Source organism: Tetranychus urticae, chromosome 2 (genome assembly GCF_039701765.1).
Source record: "Tetranychus urticae isolate SD_2017Ah chromosome 2, NJAU_TeUrti_SD_1.0, whole genome shotgun sequence".
NCBI lineage: Eukaryota > Metazoa > Arthropoda > Arachnida > Trombidiformes > Tetranychidae > Tetranychus > Tetranychus urticae.
This window is the reverse complement of record NC_142959.1, coordinates 6,481,556-6,500,934: the sequence shown is the minus strand read 5'-3', so window position 1 is coordinate 6,500,934 and position 19,379 is coordinate 6,481,556. Positions and strand designations below refer to the sequence as shown.

The following is a 19,379-nucleotide window of genomic DNA, read 5'->3' as shown; positions in this document are numbered from 1 at the left end:
ACAATAAACAATTGGTTTAATCAGAAAAAATCACAATTTAAAACAAAGCTTTTGTCTTTCGTCTTTATGATAATAACACAAAAGGAAGATGCATCAAACTTTGATGGAACCTTAAGATCAACATTTGAAGTTTTATCTTGCTAATGATGGGGATTCAACAATGTTTTTCAAGCTCATTGTCCCAATTTATATTAACATCGGTCATCAACAATTCATTATCACAATCATTACCAGTTTTCCTGGAAAACAGAAGAAGATAAAGAAAGATATTAATTACTTTATTATGTATGAGAGAAAGGCATCTCAGCTGTAAGGCAATATTACCCTGTAAACCCAATTTTGTCTTGCATCGAGTAGGTGGATCTGGTTAAAATGATAAATTTAACTATTTAAATTGAAATTTCAATTATGAATCCATGCCGAGGTTAAAGGTTAAACAGATTTGAACGAAAAAAAATTCAGTGTCGAGAAAAGTTCCCTGAACAGTTTAAAAATAATACATTTGCAGTCATCATAATGAACACTTGTTGTTACTCAACAAAATCTAAACATGATGTATCTATTATTATTTATGTTTTTAATTTGGATAACTGATAATTATAATTGACATCAATTAAATCAAACAAATTAAATTTATTAATTACATGAGATTGGTTAATTTGATACCAAAAAGGTAGACTTAATTTCATAAATTAATACGCACAATAAGGCCGAATGCGATGCTCTCGCGAAAAGAGTTATTTCATTACAGTTTTAGACTTACCATACCTGTGGCCATTGGATTTTAATTAAATTTAATTGTCACTGGGTGTTAGCTGAGCAAAAATGAGCATAAGTTTTAAATAAATCAGTCACTTAATCAAGAAAAATTGAATTAAATTATTCTGGTTAAAAAAAATTACAACAAATTATCCTGATAGATGGTGCCATCTCTTTTTTGCCATTTGAAATAAATGTTGCTATTTTTTGTCTCGATATTATTTTATTTTTTATGATTAAGAAGACGATTTAACCAAATCAATGGCTGCAATTTTATCCTAATTTTGATAAAGATTATGCAGATTGTCAAGAAGTGGTCACTATTATTTGAATACATTATAATATAATCTTGACGTGATCTTTCAATGTTTTGCTTATGGTGTTAATGAGTGTTTGGTTAACCTCTTTTGATGCTAATTTTGTGACAGTATGAATTAATTTACAGCATTGATGAAGTACAAGTTTAATTTAAAGAGATTCATCTGGTGAGTCTGATTGCTGAACAATTTTTAAATCAACAACAGCTGTTTGGAGTTTAAGTCAATGCAAATCAAAATTATAGTCTATTTACATTGAAAAGGTTTATAAAGAAAATAATTTGAAAATTAGATTAATTTATTCTTATTAAATGTATTTAAAGACAAAATTGAAAAGCAAAATTAATTTGTAACACAAATTATAAGCCAGTTATTAGCAACAATCAAACTCTTTTATAAGTAAAATGAGTTGTAACCTTATTTTGCGTTCTTATGTTGCTATTGAGCTATCAACTTGGCAAATTGAAGTTGCCAGACTTTCTGTAAATTATATTCAAAATGTAAACAATTGTTTCAATCAGGATTAACGTTATTAACAATTTGAATAACATGATATCTTAAGTTGCAAACAGGCTTTGATCAGATTGAAATTGACAAATTTAGTTCAACAATTCATGCTAAAATTATATTTTCTTTCGTTTTTTCCAAGATTGAAAATACTGTAAACCTTAGAATCATGTTCCCAGAAGAAGAAGAAGGAATTTTCTCAATACAAAAATGCATACTTCTGAAGATCACAGAACAATTAAAAGATTAAGTTGAAACATTTTTAACACAGTAATGAAATGGAAACAGGATATCCACAGATTCAGATTCCTGGATGTTACTTTGTCCAAGCATTATTAAGGGATGTCCATGTCATGACTGATCGCTTGGATTTTGATATGAATATTGATGAATAATTATTAATATCAAACTTGAAACTGAAAGTAGATTTAATCTTTGCTTGATTAGGAACCAATGAAAAAACGAGCGACTTGAGAGGCCTGATTGTGTTTAAGATTCAAGTGAAATCACCGATGAAAGATGTCAACAATCAAAATTGTCAAAATGCTACCAGCGACACCCGTTGGCGAGATATTAAATGACTTTATACATTTTGCTTACTTTTTATTATCGCTTCGAAATTTACTTTCATCTTTAATTTTTAATCAAATTCAATTTTATTAGCTGAAATTTTGTTTAAATTTTATGTGTAAACTGTTTTGAAATTTGTTTTTTAATTAACTGTCCGTATCAAAGTACTTACACTTACAGTTAATTATTTTTACGGTCAACAAATGTAAAAGCCTTAATTTGTTACAATTTTATGTTTTTACCCTTTCAAATTGACTGCAGTAACACCTGACAATAATCAAAACACCAACAAACCAGCTTTCAATAAAGCTTTGTAATTCAACATTTTATTCAACATGACGTTCTGAGTATTAGAAATTTTAGACAATAAACTGGATAGAGTTATTGTACTTAAGATTATGTCTACTAATATACAATACATGTACGTGTCTGGTCCTCATCTATTACTTTTACACATATACCGGTAAATATAGATGTATTTTTCCGTATTGACGCTGAATACACGGTGCTCAAATGAGCTTTTAAACTTTGAATTTTAATTACTCGCTAACGACTGAAGCAAAATCTATGATTTTTTTTCTGGATCTTCCGGACACGAAGAGAATTCGATTACCGTGATCAAAAATTCGAAAGCGCGTTTCTTAAAATTTCTCATTTTTGGCAGAAAATGCGCAAATTAGTGGTTAAACCAGATTTTAGGCAATTAAATTGAATTCTGATTTATTTTAATGAGATCCTCTGAATGAATCACTACCTTTCGAACTAAAAAAAATCAATTTTTGACCCGAAAAAAGCAATATCTAAAAAAGTGGCTAAAACGACGAAACAAAAAATTGAAAAAATAGGTGACCATTTTGTTAACTTTTTCTCCTTGTTATCACTAAACAGAAATATCATTTTGGAAAATTAAATTAATTAAAATCCTTTTAACCCTAGAAATTATCAATAAAAAAAAATTTAAAAAAATAGTTGAATTAAAAAAGTTACAGAACTTTAAACTTTAAGAAGCCATTTGAGCACCGTGTATAAAGATTAGTTGAAGAATCGAAAAGGTGAGTACAATAACGTATAATAACAGACAATATTTTTTATCGCAAGCATCGTATTGTTTTAGTTAACATAAGACATTGAGACGAGTTTGAGATTTATAAAGGTAACGGAAATTGAGTCTGAAAAAGGCAATAACATTTTTGGGTTTAATTTTTTCCTGTGTGACAGTCAATCCAGTCTTTAAAGCCAATCCTTAAAATGAAAAATAGCCTGAATCATTCAGGCCCTTTAGGTACTTGAAAGTAAGATTGTAAAGCTTGGATGAAACTGCTTTGTTTATTTTCATGAAAATTTATTGGAATCGAGGTAATGTCTTGCACTTATCAAGGACTGACATGCATTCCAGCAACCAACTCAGCGCCTTTCTTATTCAAAACCCAAAAAAATACTGATTCTTCATCACATTAAAGCACTAAACAAGCGCTTCAAACCGATCGAGAGTAGTATAGATGTTGAGTAACAAAAGTGTCGACACTATTGATATCAAGAGTAAGATTGAAACGGTAATGGTCTGATATATCGTCCAACTATCAACTTGCTGCTTGGAATCAATGCTTAAATTTGGGCCTCGTTGGTGGCCCTCTGACCTTCATTTAAACGCCATCCTTATTAGTTTTAATCAACTTTCATCTGAAATGATAAAGTATATTTGGTAATACTCATCAATAGTGGACTAAACAAGTTTTGCAGTCTTTCAGAGTTGGTTAGTTGGTTGATTAGTGTCAGAGCTGAAGTTGAATCTGTGTGTTGATTCATCATCACCATTTGATGATCATTTTCACCAATCAAACCGAAAACATCATTAAATGCAATTAAATCTCAAATGAGTCCGCAATCCAAATCAAAAATGGAAACAAGCCTCAATCCTTCTACATTTTTCATAATCAAATTTTGCGAAATAATTTAATTTTCGCTTTTTTTCTTTAATGGACTCATTATAAACTCTTTCTGGTTGATTCTTATAATTTTGATTCTAATTAAGATTATATTTTGGGCTTGATGATTGGGTTTAACTAGTAAGAAGAGCATCAAATTGGTAAAACATCATAACTCAAACCAAAATCAATAATGAAGCAAATCAGTTTGTATAATTTTTGCTGAGAAAGTAAATTAAATTTTACCGATATAAATAGCAATCAATACATTGTAACTCTAATACTGTTATACTCTTCAAATTGTGATTGGAAACATCAAGAGTCTGTTTTAAGGAAAGTGCTGTTTATCAAGTATTTTGGTCAATAATTATATGACCATTAGCATAATTAAAATAATTGGAAGGTATTTTTTGTATTGAACTTTCATCTCTTATTTTTGATATTTTATAATCAGCTACTCTTGTGTTTAAACATTCATCTAATAAGACATCAATCAATTTAAACCATCAGCTAAACCATTTCAATCAAAAAAGTCAACACACACCTTGAGTTTAATAAATTTGATTGTAGGAAGTCACAATTATGGGCTTCTCTTAAACCCACTTTACACTTTAATCTCAATTTTGCTAATAATTTGACCTCCATCTAATGGCTATCTAATGTTGATTAACTTGCCTCCTTGTATTAGCTTCAATTCAATTGTATCTTTAATCAATTACTTTGAAAATCCAACTTTCAAACATCACTCCTTATAATGAGAAGCTCAACAAAAACGATGAAATTGAAAGGCTTTTTTTCATGTAAAATTCAATATCATAATTAACTGGATTGATAGATTGTCAAACGTATAAATGTTTACCTTTATCAAAGTGAAAAGGGATTGATGATTGACATTGTTTGCTTTTTTGGTTGACTTTTTGATTGATTCAGTGAGTAGATGATAATGATGACATGAAGGAAAGATGATCAAGTTTAAATCAAGAAAAGGTCAACATGATCTAAACCTTGAAATGAGCAAAAAAGCGATGATAAAAAGACAGATAAAAGGTGATGTGAAAAGATGATGTGAAGATGTAACTGAAAAAGCTAATAAAATTGTCATCTATTTGATTTCTCAATTTAAGTCGCTTTTGGCATCTCAACAGTTGTTGGGTTAATTTCAAAGATGAAATGCTATTGATTAAACAAATTAATATGTAGCCAAATTCAGGACAAGGACTGGACGTTGGATTGTTGAAGGTTATCAAAATGATTCTCTGGTCAATCAGCAATCTCCTGCAATATCCAATCAACATTAAGATTTTTCATTTCATTGTTCCGTTCCATATTTATCGATTCTATTGTTTTGCTGATTCAAGTATTTATGCATTGATATTGTATCTCATGTAACCCAAATGTTTTATAAAATCATCTTTCGTTGTTTTGATTATATCTTTGCGATCCTTCAGGTTGGAATAGTTCAAAACTGATAGTAAAATTGGACGCACTTGTGAAAGTTATTGCAGCTATAAGGAAAAAAACAAAAAGTGTTAACTAAAATATCAGCGAAAAAGGTAATTTAAAGTAATTACGTTACATGTTTCGGTTCCCAGAGAGTAATCATTACGATAACAGTTATAACTTCCGTGGCCAACATAACAGGCTGGATCGGAAACAGAAAATTGCATGGCATCAGGAAGATCCAGATGAACATTCAGAAGCCAAATGGAACATAAAAGGCTTGATAAAGTTGACAATGTTGCTGATTCTTTCAATTAATTTTTGTTGACAGTTTCATCCTCATTTTCCCATGTCAGGACAATTGTAGTGTTGATTGTGACACCAATTAACTCAACATTACGTTGACTTAAAAGTCTCAAGAACTGATGATTTTCTAGTAAAATTTCAGGTGATTCAATTGAGAATTGCATCGATATAATTGTCATTAAAATGACATTCATTGTAGGGTAAACGTCCAACTCAAACTGGAATGTTTCCAAGCTGTGTCCATTGAAATTGCGTCCAAACAGCACAAAGATCAGAGTAAAAAACTAAAGAATCAATTTATCAACTATTTCCATGACTGAGTGCTCATTGTTATTACGAGCAATTAAGATCCATTTTCAGAAAAATGGTCAAAATAGTGATTAAGCATTCGCATCTCAATGCTTATACAAAAAATCCGTTCAACTGTAAGCGATTAATTTCAGCAATTGTATGTAGATCAATATGGACAGATTAAGGGTAAATTGAATTAATGTTTACAGTATTTTTAACATCCATCATTCCAGTCATCTTCATTAATGTGATTGTACCTTGAAATATAATAAATATAAGGAAAGATAATGATGAAAAATAGTATTAGAATGATAATCATGTTATTTGTTGATATTATTGTTTGTAATGTTGATTGCTTGTTAAGATTTTTACAACCACAATACAAATCATGTCTCAATTGAATCACAATCACCAACATGAGACACCTTTTTTTAAAAAACCTTTAACTCATTTTTTTGGTATAATTTTGAATGGTTCAACAATTTGAAGGTATTATTATTATATGTATTTAAGTATTATTACAAATCTTAATAAAGATGGATTCATTTTTTTCTGTTGAAACTTTTCTGTTCTCTTTCCATACAGATTATCATTACTTTTGTTGCTCTCTGCTTGACTCGTTCATTTACTTCATCTGCTAATTGTTTTAAAGGTTAGCAATACATTCAAATGATAATGTAATGTTGGTAATAATAACAATCGAGTAATCACCACCAAAGTTAATCATATTAACCATCTTAAAATCAATAAAACAATCAGCAAGACGATCAGCGAGACAAACCAGTAAAAATGGGAAAGTACAACATGTAACAAATATTTACTGTTGGTAAAAATAGATTCAATTGAGGGTTCAAATCAATTGTTAACCACATTTCACTGATAGCTCATAATTTCAAGAGCAAATATGTAATTAAAACTTTACAATTAAATCTAAAAGTCAGGGAACAGAAAACATTGCAACATTACAAATTGTGATTAACTTACACTTTGGTTCAGTCTTGTTTGGTGTTTTCAAAATTGTTAATGTTGTTGTTGGGCTTTACTTGGGCTGCTAAATTGCTTGTTAAATGATAATGATTAACATTTAATGATTTTCTTTTGGTTTGATGACTTTGGTGTTGGACCACAATTTTAGCAGCAACAATCATCAGGACACATTATGAGAGTTTACTTTTGCCATCATTAAAACCGTAATAACATCTACATCTTGTGAATAATGTTGCTTTCAGGTGAAATTTCACATGACAATCCATAAAATGATCAGAATCGCGTTTGTCTGCAAAAAAATGGAAAGTGAAGTGTTTATTCAATCAGTATTAATACATTACTAATGCTACTATTGTTGTTGGTGTTGTGATGATGATGAAGTGATGAACTGCATATTAAATTGTTATTGCACAGTTTGTTTAAAGGTTTAATGATAAAGATTTTTTAAACACCAAAAAAGCTTTGTACATTTATTTTTAGCGTTTAAAACGTTCAAGATGAAAAGTAGACAATTAAGTTGTTGAACAGATTGCTGTTTGTTGAGTGTAAAGCTTTCTCGCCAAGTTAAATAAACTGATAGCTAAATCATTATTACAGCACCAGCAAAATATAAAATAATAACATTAATAACAATAATTTTCACCTTATCCGTTAGATTGATATTATAAACTTATATAATAAGATCTAATGATAAGTATGAAAATAGTGAAATAACAGCTTTCTTGGATGTCTTTAGATTAAATAATCATTATTATTATTGTTTACCTTTTTTTCTGGCTTTTTTCTTCTTCATTTTCTACCTGTTTGTTATTATTATCACTGACAATTTCATGTTATTTGAGTATCTGAAGGAAGGGTCAGTAGGATTTTAAATGGCGAACCAGGTAGAGAAGAAGAAAAGGTTATTCTTATTCATGAAATTCAAGCAAGAATAAAAAAAGTCTCTTTTCGTCCTACATTGAAGTTTCTTTTTTCCTCTTTATCCTTGATTATTTTCAATTGTTACTGGCCATTAATGATCCCTTACCATCCAATGAATTAAATTAGGTTGACTTGTTTAAGATAATGGTAAGAAAGATGACGATGTTGATAATGATGGCAGTCTGGTTGGGCGTCCAGATGACATTGATTAGTTAGACCAAAGAGCCTGTTGATGCGTAACTCAACAATCAATGCCAAGTTTTTCCTACCAACTTCATCAACTTTCATGCACTGAACAACAAAAATGTGAGAAAACAATACAAAAAAAATAGCTTAAGAATACAAGATTTACAGAGATTGGATTAATCTTTTATTATAAAACTTACTTGATCATGAATCATAACCGTCAGACGATCACAAAAATGAAATCCAACGTGGTTGAATGGTTAAAGGAAGCTTCCATAAATTGACTATAATAGGTTCTAAATGGCGAGCCACAAATTGAGTATTTTTTTATCAAATCAACTGAAAAAACCATATTATTTAGTTGTCAAAAATAATAATGCATAGCACAAGAATAAAAAAATACCAACAGCAATAGTAAAATCTACAGCAATAGCCTTTATAACAAGCTAAACTTAGAGCTTTTTTCAGGAAATAAATTGCCCGCTTTATTTGAATTAATAAACGATTGTTATTAGGTTTACCTAATAACCTTGCTTTTTCTAGATTACCTTGACCTAGTGTCGTAAAGGTTATCGGAAACGAAGCATGACAAGATTAAGGATGAAAAAAGATGAAGATGAGGAAGAGTAGGAGTAGAAGGAATAAAAATAAGCAGAAGATGTTTACATAATGATGTTGTGATGGCGGTTGTGTTGTTGTTCAAGTCATCTTGGTTGCGTGTTTATGGTAAATTATTAATACATTAACATTGTATTCTGGTCAAGATGATTACATGAAATGAAAAAGGTTCCCTTCATGTGATCAACTAATGAATATTTTAAAGATTATGGATTAGATTACTGGACCATAATGGAAATTTAAGATTGTAATGGTAAAAACAAAATGTCAGACGAAACAAAAAGCGAGATCCAAGTGAGTATAGTTTTATATTTTATCATTAATTATTCCAACTTTACTTATCCTTTGTTTATGTTTTATGTTCCCCACCTCCTTTAGCACATCTCTCCCTCTCTCTATCCGTTCATCTTATCTTAACACCATTACGAAAATATGAAACAAGAAGGAAAGATTCTACAAAAACCAATGTTAAAGTGTATACAGTGCAAGTGTACAGCAAACCTGTCTGTCCATTAAGAAACTGGTTTCTTCCAAAAACTTCATCTTTTCATCATCATCACCACCACCGCCACCATCTTCATCATCATCTTCCCTTGCTCTCCTGTCTTTTCATTTCATCCTTCTTTTCACAACACAAAACAAGAAAACTGTTCTTTTGCTTCTTCTGTTTGTACATTTCATTTTCTCAGCCCTCAACCTTTTTACAGTACTTTTTGATACTTGTTAACTCATTGCTACATCCTAATCATCATCTTCATCATCATCTTTTGCTTCCCTCGAAAAAAAAGGTAAACAGAAAGAGAAGATATCGTCTCATGTTTAAAAGTATTGGTCATGAGTACGATAACCTCCTAATTCAAGCTTCAAACTCTCTCCCTCCTTCATTCCCTCTCTCTCTCTTTCTGCCGTGATCTTCCTCTTCTCTCCTCCATTCCTCTCATCATTATCATCTTCTTCTCATTTCTCCCTCTATTGCTTCTCCCGCTCAACGAATTTCATTTCTTATTCTCAGCCAAATGATTTGTTGTTGATGTTGTTGGGTACAGGTCTAAGTTGGTTGTATTAGTGACCTCCATATTCCGTTCCGTTATTCTTATTTTCCAACTTTTGCCCCTCTTTTAGTAACCCTAATCATCCTCATCAGCATATTCATAACTAACATCACTGTCACCGTCATGTGTCCATGAGAAACTTGAGAAATGTATTGAATCCACCGAGTAACCAGAAACTTTTATACAAATCATATGTTTCCATTTGGTTAATTTTAGTCTTGTTTTTTACCAAACTCTAAAGCTTTCCCTTCGTTTCTTCCAGTTTTATTGGACAACATCAATTGTTTTTCATCTTTAATCAACCCAATTATCGACTTACCATTTCTAGTTCATGGATTAACCAAATTCTTTCCATCTCAACTCAATTACTGGTATTCAAGCAAGTGGATAGCTGGTTAACTTGGTTAAGAATTTCAACTGTAAACTATGAATTATGCTGATCCAATTCAGCTTTTAAGTGTGACCAAGCAAGTTTGCTTTCCTTGGTATAAAATTTAGTTTGCTTAAACAAAAGCTTCAACTGACAACAATAGTGCTTGAAACAACCAAATAACCACTCTTGGTTACTTAAAGATTGATTGAAAAATCAGGTTATTTAATATTGGAAATCAATTGGTAAATCCTGTTTTTGGGTTAAAGTGATTCCATTATCTCAAGTTGGTCATCGTATCAACATCAATAATTAGCTAATTACCTGTGATGGGAAATAGCAATGTTAAAAACACTTCTGGACAATACAATAATCGACCTCATTCTGTTCTCGGTGTTCGAGGTGATGACCGTTATACATTAACTGATCCTGATATACTTTCACGTTACTATCATTCACCCGTTCTTCACCCTCATCCTCACTACAGTCAGTCCAATCATCAAGAAAGATCACCATCATCAAATAAAGTATCTGGTAAAGCAATTCTTCCTCCACTGCCAAGGTCTCATTCATTTCATCAAATCCTTAGACCTACCGAAAACGGAGTCAATTTAATTCAAAAGGGTACCATCCGTGGTATTGACCATCGTCACAATCAATATCACCACAATTCTGGTAAAGATTTACAATTAACATCAGCCGATGATTCACTCAATCCTGAGTTGAATGCAATATTGCGAGAACGTCGCTGTAAAAGTGAAGCTGACTTGTTTGGTGATGCAGATAGTGATTCAGCTGCCCAAGAGGACCAATCAGTCTCTGAGAAGAGTACCGACAGGTCAATCGAAGGATTGAGGAAAGGATTAACAAACGGTGTTGCCGCACGAATTCAACGCGCCAAGTATAAAGCTCCTGCTCCACCTGTTCCAGTTAATCGGACATCAAATGATGCGCCTAATGGGAACAATAATATCAACAAAAACAATGAGGATGTTAATTGTAATGATTATAATAAAATGCGGTCCAATGGTGAAAGTAAAGTGCCATCTGCCTCATCTGGACTGATTATGTATTCCGATTCAAATAGTCGAGATAGCAAAAGAAGTTTACAAGCCAAAGAAAAATCAACGCCGCCACCGAACAAATCCAAATTGAGTTTAATTCGCCGTTTAAGTGATAAATCATATTTTCCAATTGGTCGTACCAATTCTAATGGTGAATCTCGAGCTGAACACAACAATTTGTACCCTAGTAAAGATAAAAATTTCATGTTACTACCAAGACTGAAAGATTCTTCGCCTTCTTCGCCCAAACTGTCTCATATCAATGAAAACATCAAAAGCAAACGTGATACCGAAATTATTAAAACCAACAGGTTTAATGGCAATTATGAAGAGACCAACTTTCAAATGTACTCAGATGGAAATGAACCCGCTCTCAATGAGATAAATGATTTTATTGCTCGGGAACTGGCTTTACGTTCAGCTGTTAATGATAGTCCAGATGGTGACAATGATAAAGGATCGGGACGAGATGAAAATAGTGGTCGTCGAGGGGTCAGTAAAATATTCAGGCGTGATAAATCCAACAGTAATGGGAAAAATAATAGTTTTAATGTTGGCTCCAACCATGGTGATGGTCAACCAGTTAAAAATGGAAAATCATTATACCTTCCTCCCGTTTTTGATGATAACTTTATTTTAAAAAGGACTACACCAAATGCAGGGCTAAATGGATCAAATAATATTACTAATAAAAAGTTGCTTGATCTTTATCCATCAAAAATTAACAACCATGATCTGGACAAAAATAGATATAATCAAGAAGGCCAAATGTCACCCAAACTTGGTTTAACTAATCTATTGTCTAATAACAAACACCGCCATCCCTATCAGCATCATCAATCTAATCATCAACTTGATGGATTAGCTGGTTTTGAACATCATCCATACAATCATAGTTCATCGGGGTCACCCTCACCACCAGATTATCATAATCGTTCCTCACATCACAATTCACGCCAACAAAAATCACCGGGAGATCATCGATCTCAATGGATTTTGGGCAACAATTATTCAAGAGAGACAACACCATTATCATTACTATCCTCATCTTCCCCACCACCGCCTCCACCGCCTCTTCCAACTCTTCCTTACCTTCCTGGAGACTCTTCAAATCTTTCATCAAACCGTAAATATGATTCAAAAGAGGAGAGCATCACTCGATTAGACTCATTGAAACATCTTAATCATTCATCAATAAGTGATAGCGCCAATTATTCCGATGAGGATGATGAAGAGGAGATTAAGGTTGTACTTAAACCTTACCTTCCACCACCTCGTCGGTTGCCTTTTAGCGAGGATCCCGTTATCATTGCCGATGATTTATTTAACACGGACGATAACAGTATAACCAAATGTCCACCCTTAACCTCTTCTGGGATTCGTCAGAAACACTGTTGGACTCCAATGGAGGATCTAACAAGTTCAGATGAGGAGGCCGAAGATGACGAGGATGATGATGGAATCCATTGTGACCCTCAGTCTGAAGATGATGATCAATTGAATGGGAAACGGGATGTTAGAGATTTAATTAATGATTACAATACAAGATTTACGTTGAAAAATCAATTGAGAACAATAATACAAAACAATAAATTAAGATCATCCCAGGGTTATCCTTAATTGAACATTTTTGTGAAACACCAAATACAATCTGTAAAATTACTTCAACATTTTTAAATGATCATTGTTTTTTGTAATTGTTTTTTCCTAATTTTATTTCATTTTCAACATATTTGCTAATCAATCGTAAATATCGTGATATCGTTAACAAAACAAAAGTGTTGTTATTGTCAAAATTATTGATTTTCAGTTAATTTAACTTCATTTCCAATAAATATCCATACTTTAACATTTACAAAATGCGTAGGTTTATTGTTTAATTTGCCAACCTGTCCAGTACACCATGAATGATGGTTGTTATAATACTAAAAAGACAAAATTGTAACATTACGACAATTATAACATAGCCATCACATTTATACACGAATTGGCACTAACGGGTAAAAATTAGTTTCATACAAATTAGGCTTCATACAAAAAACCTCATATCTTGGTAAATGAACCAAATTTTATGGTTAAACTTGCAAATGAAATGCAAAAAGTGCTTCCAAAGGCTCCAACATTTGCGTCAAGAGTTGCGAATTGGTAGATTTGTAGAGACTGTAAAATTGAATCCATTGGTACTATTAAATAATTCGTTCGATAGACCATTCTCGAGAGGATGGCCATTATCCTAGAAACTTTGAGTGTCGATATTTCGAGAATGGCATCACTTGCAATCATCACTCTTTCACCAATTCATTCCTACACTAATTAATAATTTAGTTCAATCAAAAAAATTCCCATTAGTGCATTCGGGTTACGATGTTTGGGTTATAAATGAAAGACCAACATCTTATTTAACACAACAAACTCATATTAGTGCATATCTTGGTAAATAAAGCAATTTTCTGGTTAAAGCTGCAAATGAAATGCAAATAGTATGACCAAAGGCTGGAATATTTGAGTACAGAGTTGAAACTTGATAGATTTGTAGGGACATAAAAACTGAATCCATCGGTGCTATTGAATAAATCGTCCGATGGACAGTTTTCTAGAAAATCGAGGTTAAACTTGAAACTTCGAACGCCTTTTGCTCCGCTATGGAAGCAGATTTTTTCATGAAACTTATTCCGGCTGATGTAAAATTTGGTTAACAATAAGAAAATGAAATAATTTTGAGAGAAAAAACTTTTGTTTTTGCGTAAAACAGATCACTTCGATTTATATTTAAACGTGTCGCATTTGCGGACTGAGATAGTTAGAGACCTGAAACTAATTATGAGTGTGTAAATATTGTTGCTCCATATTATGGGTTGAATAATTTTGTCAGTTCAACAATAGTTCTCTTGCTTTTGCCCATTAACCCGAAAACTTTGAGTCTTAATATTTCGACAATGGTACTATCTACAGTCATCATTCTTTCCCCAAACATTATATTTCATTATGGGCTGTAATATGTGGAAATATTAAATTGTTCAAGTTTATACAAGAAAAGATATAGCATTGTTTTACTTAGGTTTTAAGATTTGAGCCTTGGTTTATAAATACAACTGGTTACAAAACACAACACTTATGATGAAGCAGAATATTCATAATCAAATGAATCATCGCAGAGTTTTTTGAGTCTTTATTCATATTATGTTATTTTCCCTAATGAAATCTAACGAATAGTCAAAAAATAATGATTATATGTGCTATCGTTCTCGAAATATTAAGACTCAAAGTTTTCGGGTTAATGGGCAAAAGCAAGAGATCTATTGTTGAATTGACAAAATTATTCAACCCATAATATGGAGCAACAATATTTACACACTCTTAATTAGTTTCAGGTCTCTAACTATCTCAGTCCGCAAATGCGACACGTTTAAATATAAATCGAAGTGATCTGTTTTACGTAAAAACAAAAGTTCTTTCTCTCAAAATTATTTCATTTTCTTATTGTTAACCAAATTTTACATCAGCCGGAATAAGTTTCATGAAAAAATCTGCTTCCATAGCGGAGCAAAAGGCGTTCGAAGTTTCAAGTTTAACCTCGATTTTCTAGAAAACTGTCCATCGGACGATTTATTCAATAGCACCGATGGATTCAGTTTTTATGTCCCTACAAATCTATCAAGTTTCAACTCTGTACTCAAATATTCCAGCCTTTGGTCATACTATTTGCATTTCATTTGCAGCTTTAACCAGAAAATTGCTTTATTTACCAAGATATGCACTAATATGAGTTTGTTGTGTTAAATAAGATGTTGGTCTTTCATTTATAACCCAAACATCGTAACCCGAATGCACTAATGGGAATTTTTTTGATTGAACTAAATTATTAATTAGTGTAGGAATGAATTGGTGAAAGAGTGATGATTGCAAGTGATGCCATTCTCGAAATATCGACACTCAAAGTTTCTAGGATAATGGCCGAAATTGAGAAAACTGTTAATCAATTCGAAAAAGTAATCTATCTACAATGTGAGCCGAAAGTTTTTCTGGAAAAGTGATAAGTTTCAGTTCTTCAACTCCTATGGTCACAGAAAGCCATCGGTTTAATTGTAAATCGAACTAATCTGTTTTACAGAAAAAGAAAAGTTTTGTTCTCAAACCAATTATATTTTCTGGTTGATCATTAAAAGATAGATCATTAAAATAAGTTTTATGAAGAAAACTACTTTCATAGCTGAACTAAAGGCGTTCGAAGTTTTAAGTTTGATCTCGATCTACTAGAAAACTGTTCATTTTAGAAATTTTTAAATCACACAAATGGATCAATTCAACAAAAGACACCTAAAGAAATAGCATCAACCGATTATACTTTTTACCGAATTCAATAAAGGGTTTCAAGTATCGCGATAGTATGATAATTCAGGTTACAAGTGAAGACAATTTAATAACACTTTAATAGCTCTACATATTACAATTATTAATATATTACAATTCAACTTCTACTCCTCTGTTAAAAGCAAGTGACCGTTTCAAAATCATAGGATGCATTCCGTATCAAGGTAGCGAAATTAGCTTAACGTCTATTAACGAGTTTCTGTACAGTTCCTGAATGGATGGATGTTTGGATGTTAGTAATCGATATTCAGAGACATCGAGAAATGTTTCCTGTAACTTCTGATTTCTGCTATCCTTTATTTTGAATGGCCATCGTAACGGAGTGAGTCCATTATACTTTTCATATTCAGTCGATGTATCCATATTTATATTTATCTGTTCTAACTAGGTCGGTTTCTCTGAGAGTTGATTTTGCCATCTGATGTTTTTACAAATATTATCATTACGAAACAAAAATGATTTCATCTCAAGACTTGCCTTTTGATTCATTTTAATCTGATCATGTCTCATTTTGAAATTAAGAATGAACTTTATCAGTGGCTATCACAATTAAGTTGATCACTTTTGTTTTAAAATCTTTCTCTTTTTTCCCCTCATTCAATTTTAAACTTGCAAATATAAAGCAAGCAACCAATCCTTCAATTGTATTTTCAGCTGAAACCAACCCTGATTAAGTTCACCTGATTATGCCGCACAAAAACACAAACATTATGATTGATCAGTTGAACAGTTAATCTCATGATAAATCTAATGATAGTCATTTCTTGATTTAAAGGCTATTCTGTTGTTTAACCCTGAAGATGAGGTTATACAAAACATAACAGAAATGCGGTTTTATTTGGTTAAAGACATTTTGTTTATTCAAAAATAAAAGCTCCAGATTTACGCAGAAAATGTGTTTAGTAAATTTGATTGATTTGATGATGATTGTCCAGTCATCACTTGATTATCCAACATATTTAATAGTAACAATCGACCACTACCAGTATCTTGAAAAGGGCAATCAATCTTGTTATATCCGATAATTAGGGTTAACTAATGATGGTTACTATAATGAAACAGGTAAACAAATTAGACCATGAATTAAGTCCCAATTCACAACATTCAAAGTGTAAACAAAAAGGACCTACAATTATAATTGCATGCAATCAAACAATTAGATGTTAATCAAATGAATGTCTCATGTAAATAAGGCACAGCAAAAAAAACAAAGTGAAACGGGTGAAGGGAAAGGAGATATTTTCATTTTATCAGTTCATCACTCGACCAAACGAAATTTTCACACCGTCCCTTATTATACAACAATAGATGTTTTTGTATCAATATTTATATTTTTTCACCTTCTTTTCAATTTAAACTTGTTTTGCCCTCAACTATTAACAGTGTAATTTGACTCGGACATTGAACAACAACCATGATAACTTGTTAAAAGCTGATGTTGACCAAGAATAATCGGAAAAAAGCTGATTGTTAGGAGGAGTTAATACACTGTAAATTGACCCTCAATTTCAACCATTTTATGTCAACACCAAATGGGTTTACAATGGAAAAGGATGAATCATTATTTACCTCTCCGTCCAACAATTTATTCAATTTGATCACCATTGTAATCCTTACAATGAGAACCATTTTTGATAGTGAATTTGATTTTGAGAAGAAAAAAAAGACTTTTTGATTCGGTTACCTTTGCCAGAAAACAACAAAAACATCAGTTACAAAAAAAGGTAACATCAAACTGAGAGATCAAATTAAGAAGGGAATTGTTGCCGATTACAATGAATAACCATTTGAATGGACTCAGATGAACTGCCTTTGGTTTGTATTTTCAATTGTAATCATTACTAACTCAGAGAGTGTGTCTAGGTAATTGTAATCGCAATTACAATTGTAAAGCTCAGTCAAACGAGACTCGTCAAGTCTTCATCAAACCTTCCTCCTTCTTGATCTTACCCTTCCAATTTCAACTTGTATTATTGACAATATTTTTACTTTTCTTCAATTTTTTTTTATCTAGATTCTGATGAGCATTCAATTTCATCTTCACATCCATGACTCTAATTTTGTTGATCAAAGGACCGATACAAGGAATGAATAAGTTCACAGGATCATCAAAGCAAATCTAAATCTTCAACATAAATCCAAAACTGAATTCAAGTTACAATGTAACCCTATCCTGTTGCATGTATTACTTGGACTTAATAACAATTTTTGATGATTTCTTAATCAAATTTGCTCGTTTATTTACTTTAATGCATATTAATATTGATAATGATCAATAAAATGATCACCAAAAGGTAAATATAAATCATTTTTACCCTTAAAAGCTTGATGGGTAAACACACAATCAATGGAGATGCTTAATCAATCTTTAAATTTAATTGCTCATGCTTTTCCCCCTTGTATTGTCATTATTATGATTATCATTTGAACCTTTCTAAATGATTCTCAAAATTATAACCTTTTAACTTGTTGCAAGGAACTACAATTAGTACACTTTTGCGTTAATGTAATAACAGAACCGTAATTTTGAAATAATTATGAACTTAATTATTGCTTTATTGCTACTTGTTTCTCATCTCTTGTCTCGTGGCCTTCATCTTGATCACCCAAAGTATTATATCATCATCAATCTTAATCGATAACACGAATTAAGGTAAACCTTTTGAAGCTACTAATAGCCTTATAACCCCAAAACTGGTTAAACATTAAACAACAGTAAATGGGAAAACAATTCAAGTTATTTTGTATTTCTAATGTAAAAAAGCCGATTCTATTGTAATGGACTGTACTCTTAACTCACAGTCATTATAATTTACCAAATAAATATGAAATTAACTTGTATTGTGCAGGTCATAATGATAACAATTGTTGAAACTAATTGTAATGGAATGAGAGTTTTGGTTGAAATTTTGAGGGTAAATTAAAAAAGGTTGAAAAGTCTCAAAATGTATGTAAATAAATGTTTGTCTTCCTGGCTCTTAACCAAGTTTACCCATTTTGTTGTCCTTTTTGCATGACTTGCAATCGTAGCTTCATGCATTATTTTAATATGAATGAATGATAATTCATCTTATCATTTTCATGTTAATCCATCAAGGTGAACCTAAATTATATTGTAAAAGACTCTTTACCTTATTACAAAAATGTTCAAGTGTTAACACAGCAAATCATTTTGGGTTACAATCTTGTACCTTGCATGATTGTATAAAAGTTGACTTTACAAATAGATTTGATTAAATTAAAGTAAAATAGGTAAGTTCCTCTTTTAATGATGAATGTTAATTGAAACATTAAAAGGCATTTAATGGCACTTCCTTACATTGAATTGAATTTGAAACAAATAAATATTCCAACCATTCAGTGTTCACTTTATTTTATGTTTTTGTTTCTCTTTCATGACTCAATTGATGATTAAATTTGTAATAACTAATTTTTACCTGTTAATTATATGATGCTATTAAAAATTATTACAACCTTCTGCATGATCAATATGGATGTGTTGAGAAATGTGATTTATAAATTGATTTGCTGGCAACATTTACAATCTAATATGAGGATACAGCTTTAATGGATGTCAATTAAATTTAATTGAGAGACTGACTAATGAAACATCATGATTGTTAATGATTGAATCGGGATGAATGTTTAGGCTTTAGTATCAATCGTGACTTGAAATAATGAATCAATTACTACAA

The 19,379-nt window shown here is 31.4% G+C and overlaps 1 protein-coding gene and 1 long non-coding RNA gene across 5 annotated transcripts; one reads left to right on the top strand and one right to left on the bottom strand.

Moving 5' to 3' along the window:
• Positions 1–4,364: 4,364 nt before the first annotated feature.
• LOC107366234 (uncharacterized) lies at positions 4,365–8,623 on the bottom strand. Of its 2 annotated transcripts, none has more exons than XR_016198651.1 (6): positions 8,410–8,623; positions 8,060–8,314; positions 7,868–7,947; positions 7,100–7,391; positions 5,650–6,372; positions 4,365–5,583 (listed from the first exon to the last, which is right to left on the bottom strand). It is a non-coding gene; the product is annotated as an uncharacterized LOC107366234 (long non-coding RNA). The 2 variants fall into 2 exon arrangements; XR_016198652.1 differs by having other exon boundaries at positions 4,763–5,583; positions 5,655–6,372; positions 8,410–8,619.
• Positions 8,624–8,903: 280 nt separating this feature from the next.
• Positions 8,904–13,010, top strand: LOC107366233 (uncharacterized). Of its 3 annotated transcripts, none has more exons than XM_089267481.1 (3): positions 8,904–9,121; positions 9,206–9,615; positions 10,121–13,010. In XM_089267481.1, exon 3 carries the CDS (start codon positions 10,579–10,581, stop codon positions 12,931–12,933), a length of 2,355 nt encoding a protein of 784 aa, XP_089123607.1. In that variant the 5' UTR covers positions 8,904–9,121; positions 9,206–9,615; positions 10,121–10,578; the 3' UTR covers positions 12,934–13,010. The 3 variants fall into 3 exon arrangements, with proteins under 3 accessions (XP_089123607.1, XP_025017430.2, XP_015789303.2); XM_025161662.2 differs by having other exon boundaries at positions 8,905–9,121; positions 10,142–13,010; XM_015933817.3 differs by lacking the exon at positions 9,206–9,615 and having other exon boundaries at positions 8,949–9,121; positions 10,142–13,010.
• Positions 13,011–19,379: the final 6,369 nt, after the last annotated feature.

Excerpts from the sequence above, each read along its gene's own strand:
- LOC107366233 (XM_089267481.1), top strand. The coding sequence starts at position 10,579 with ATGGGAAATAGCAATGTTAAAAACACTTCTGGACAATACAATAATCGA.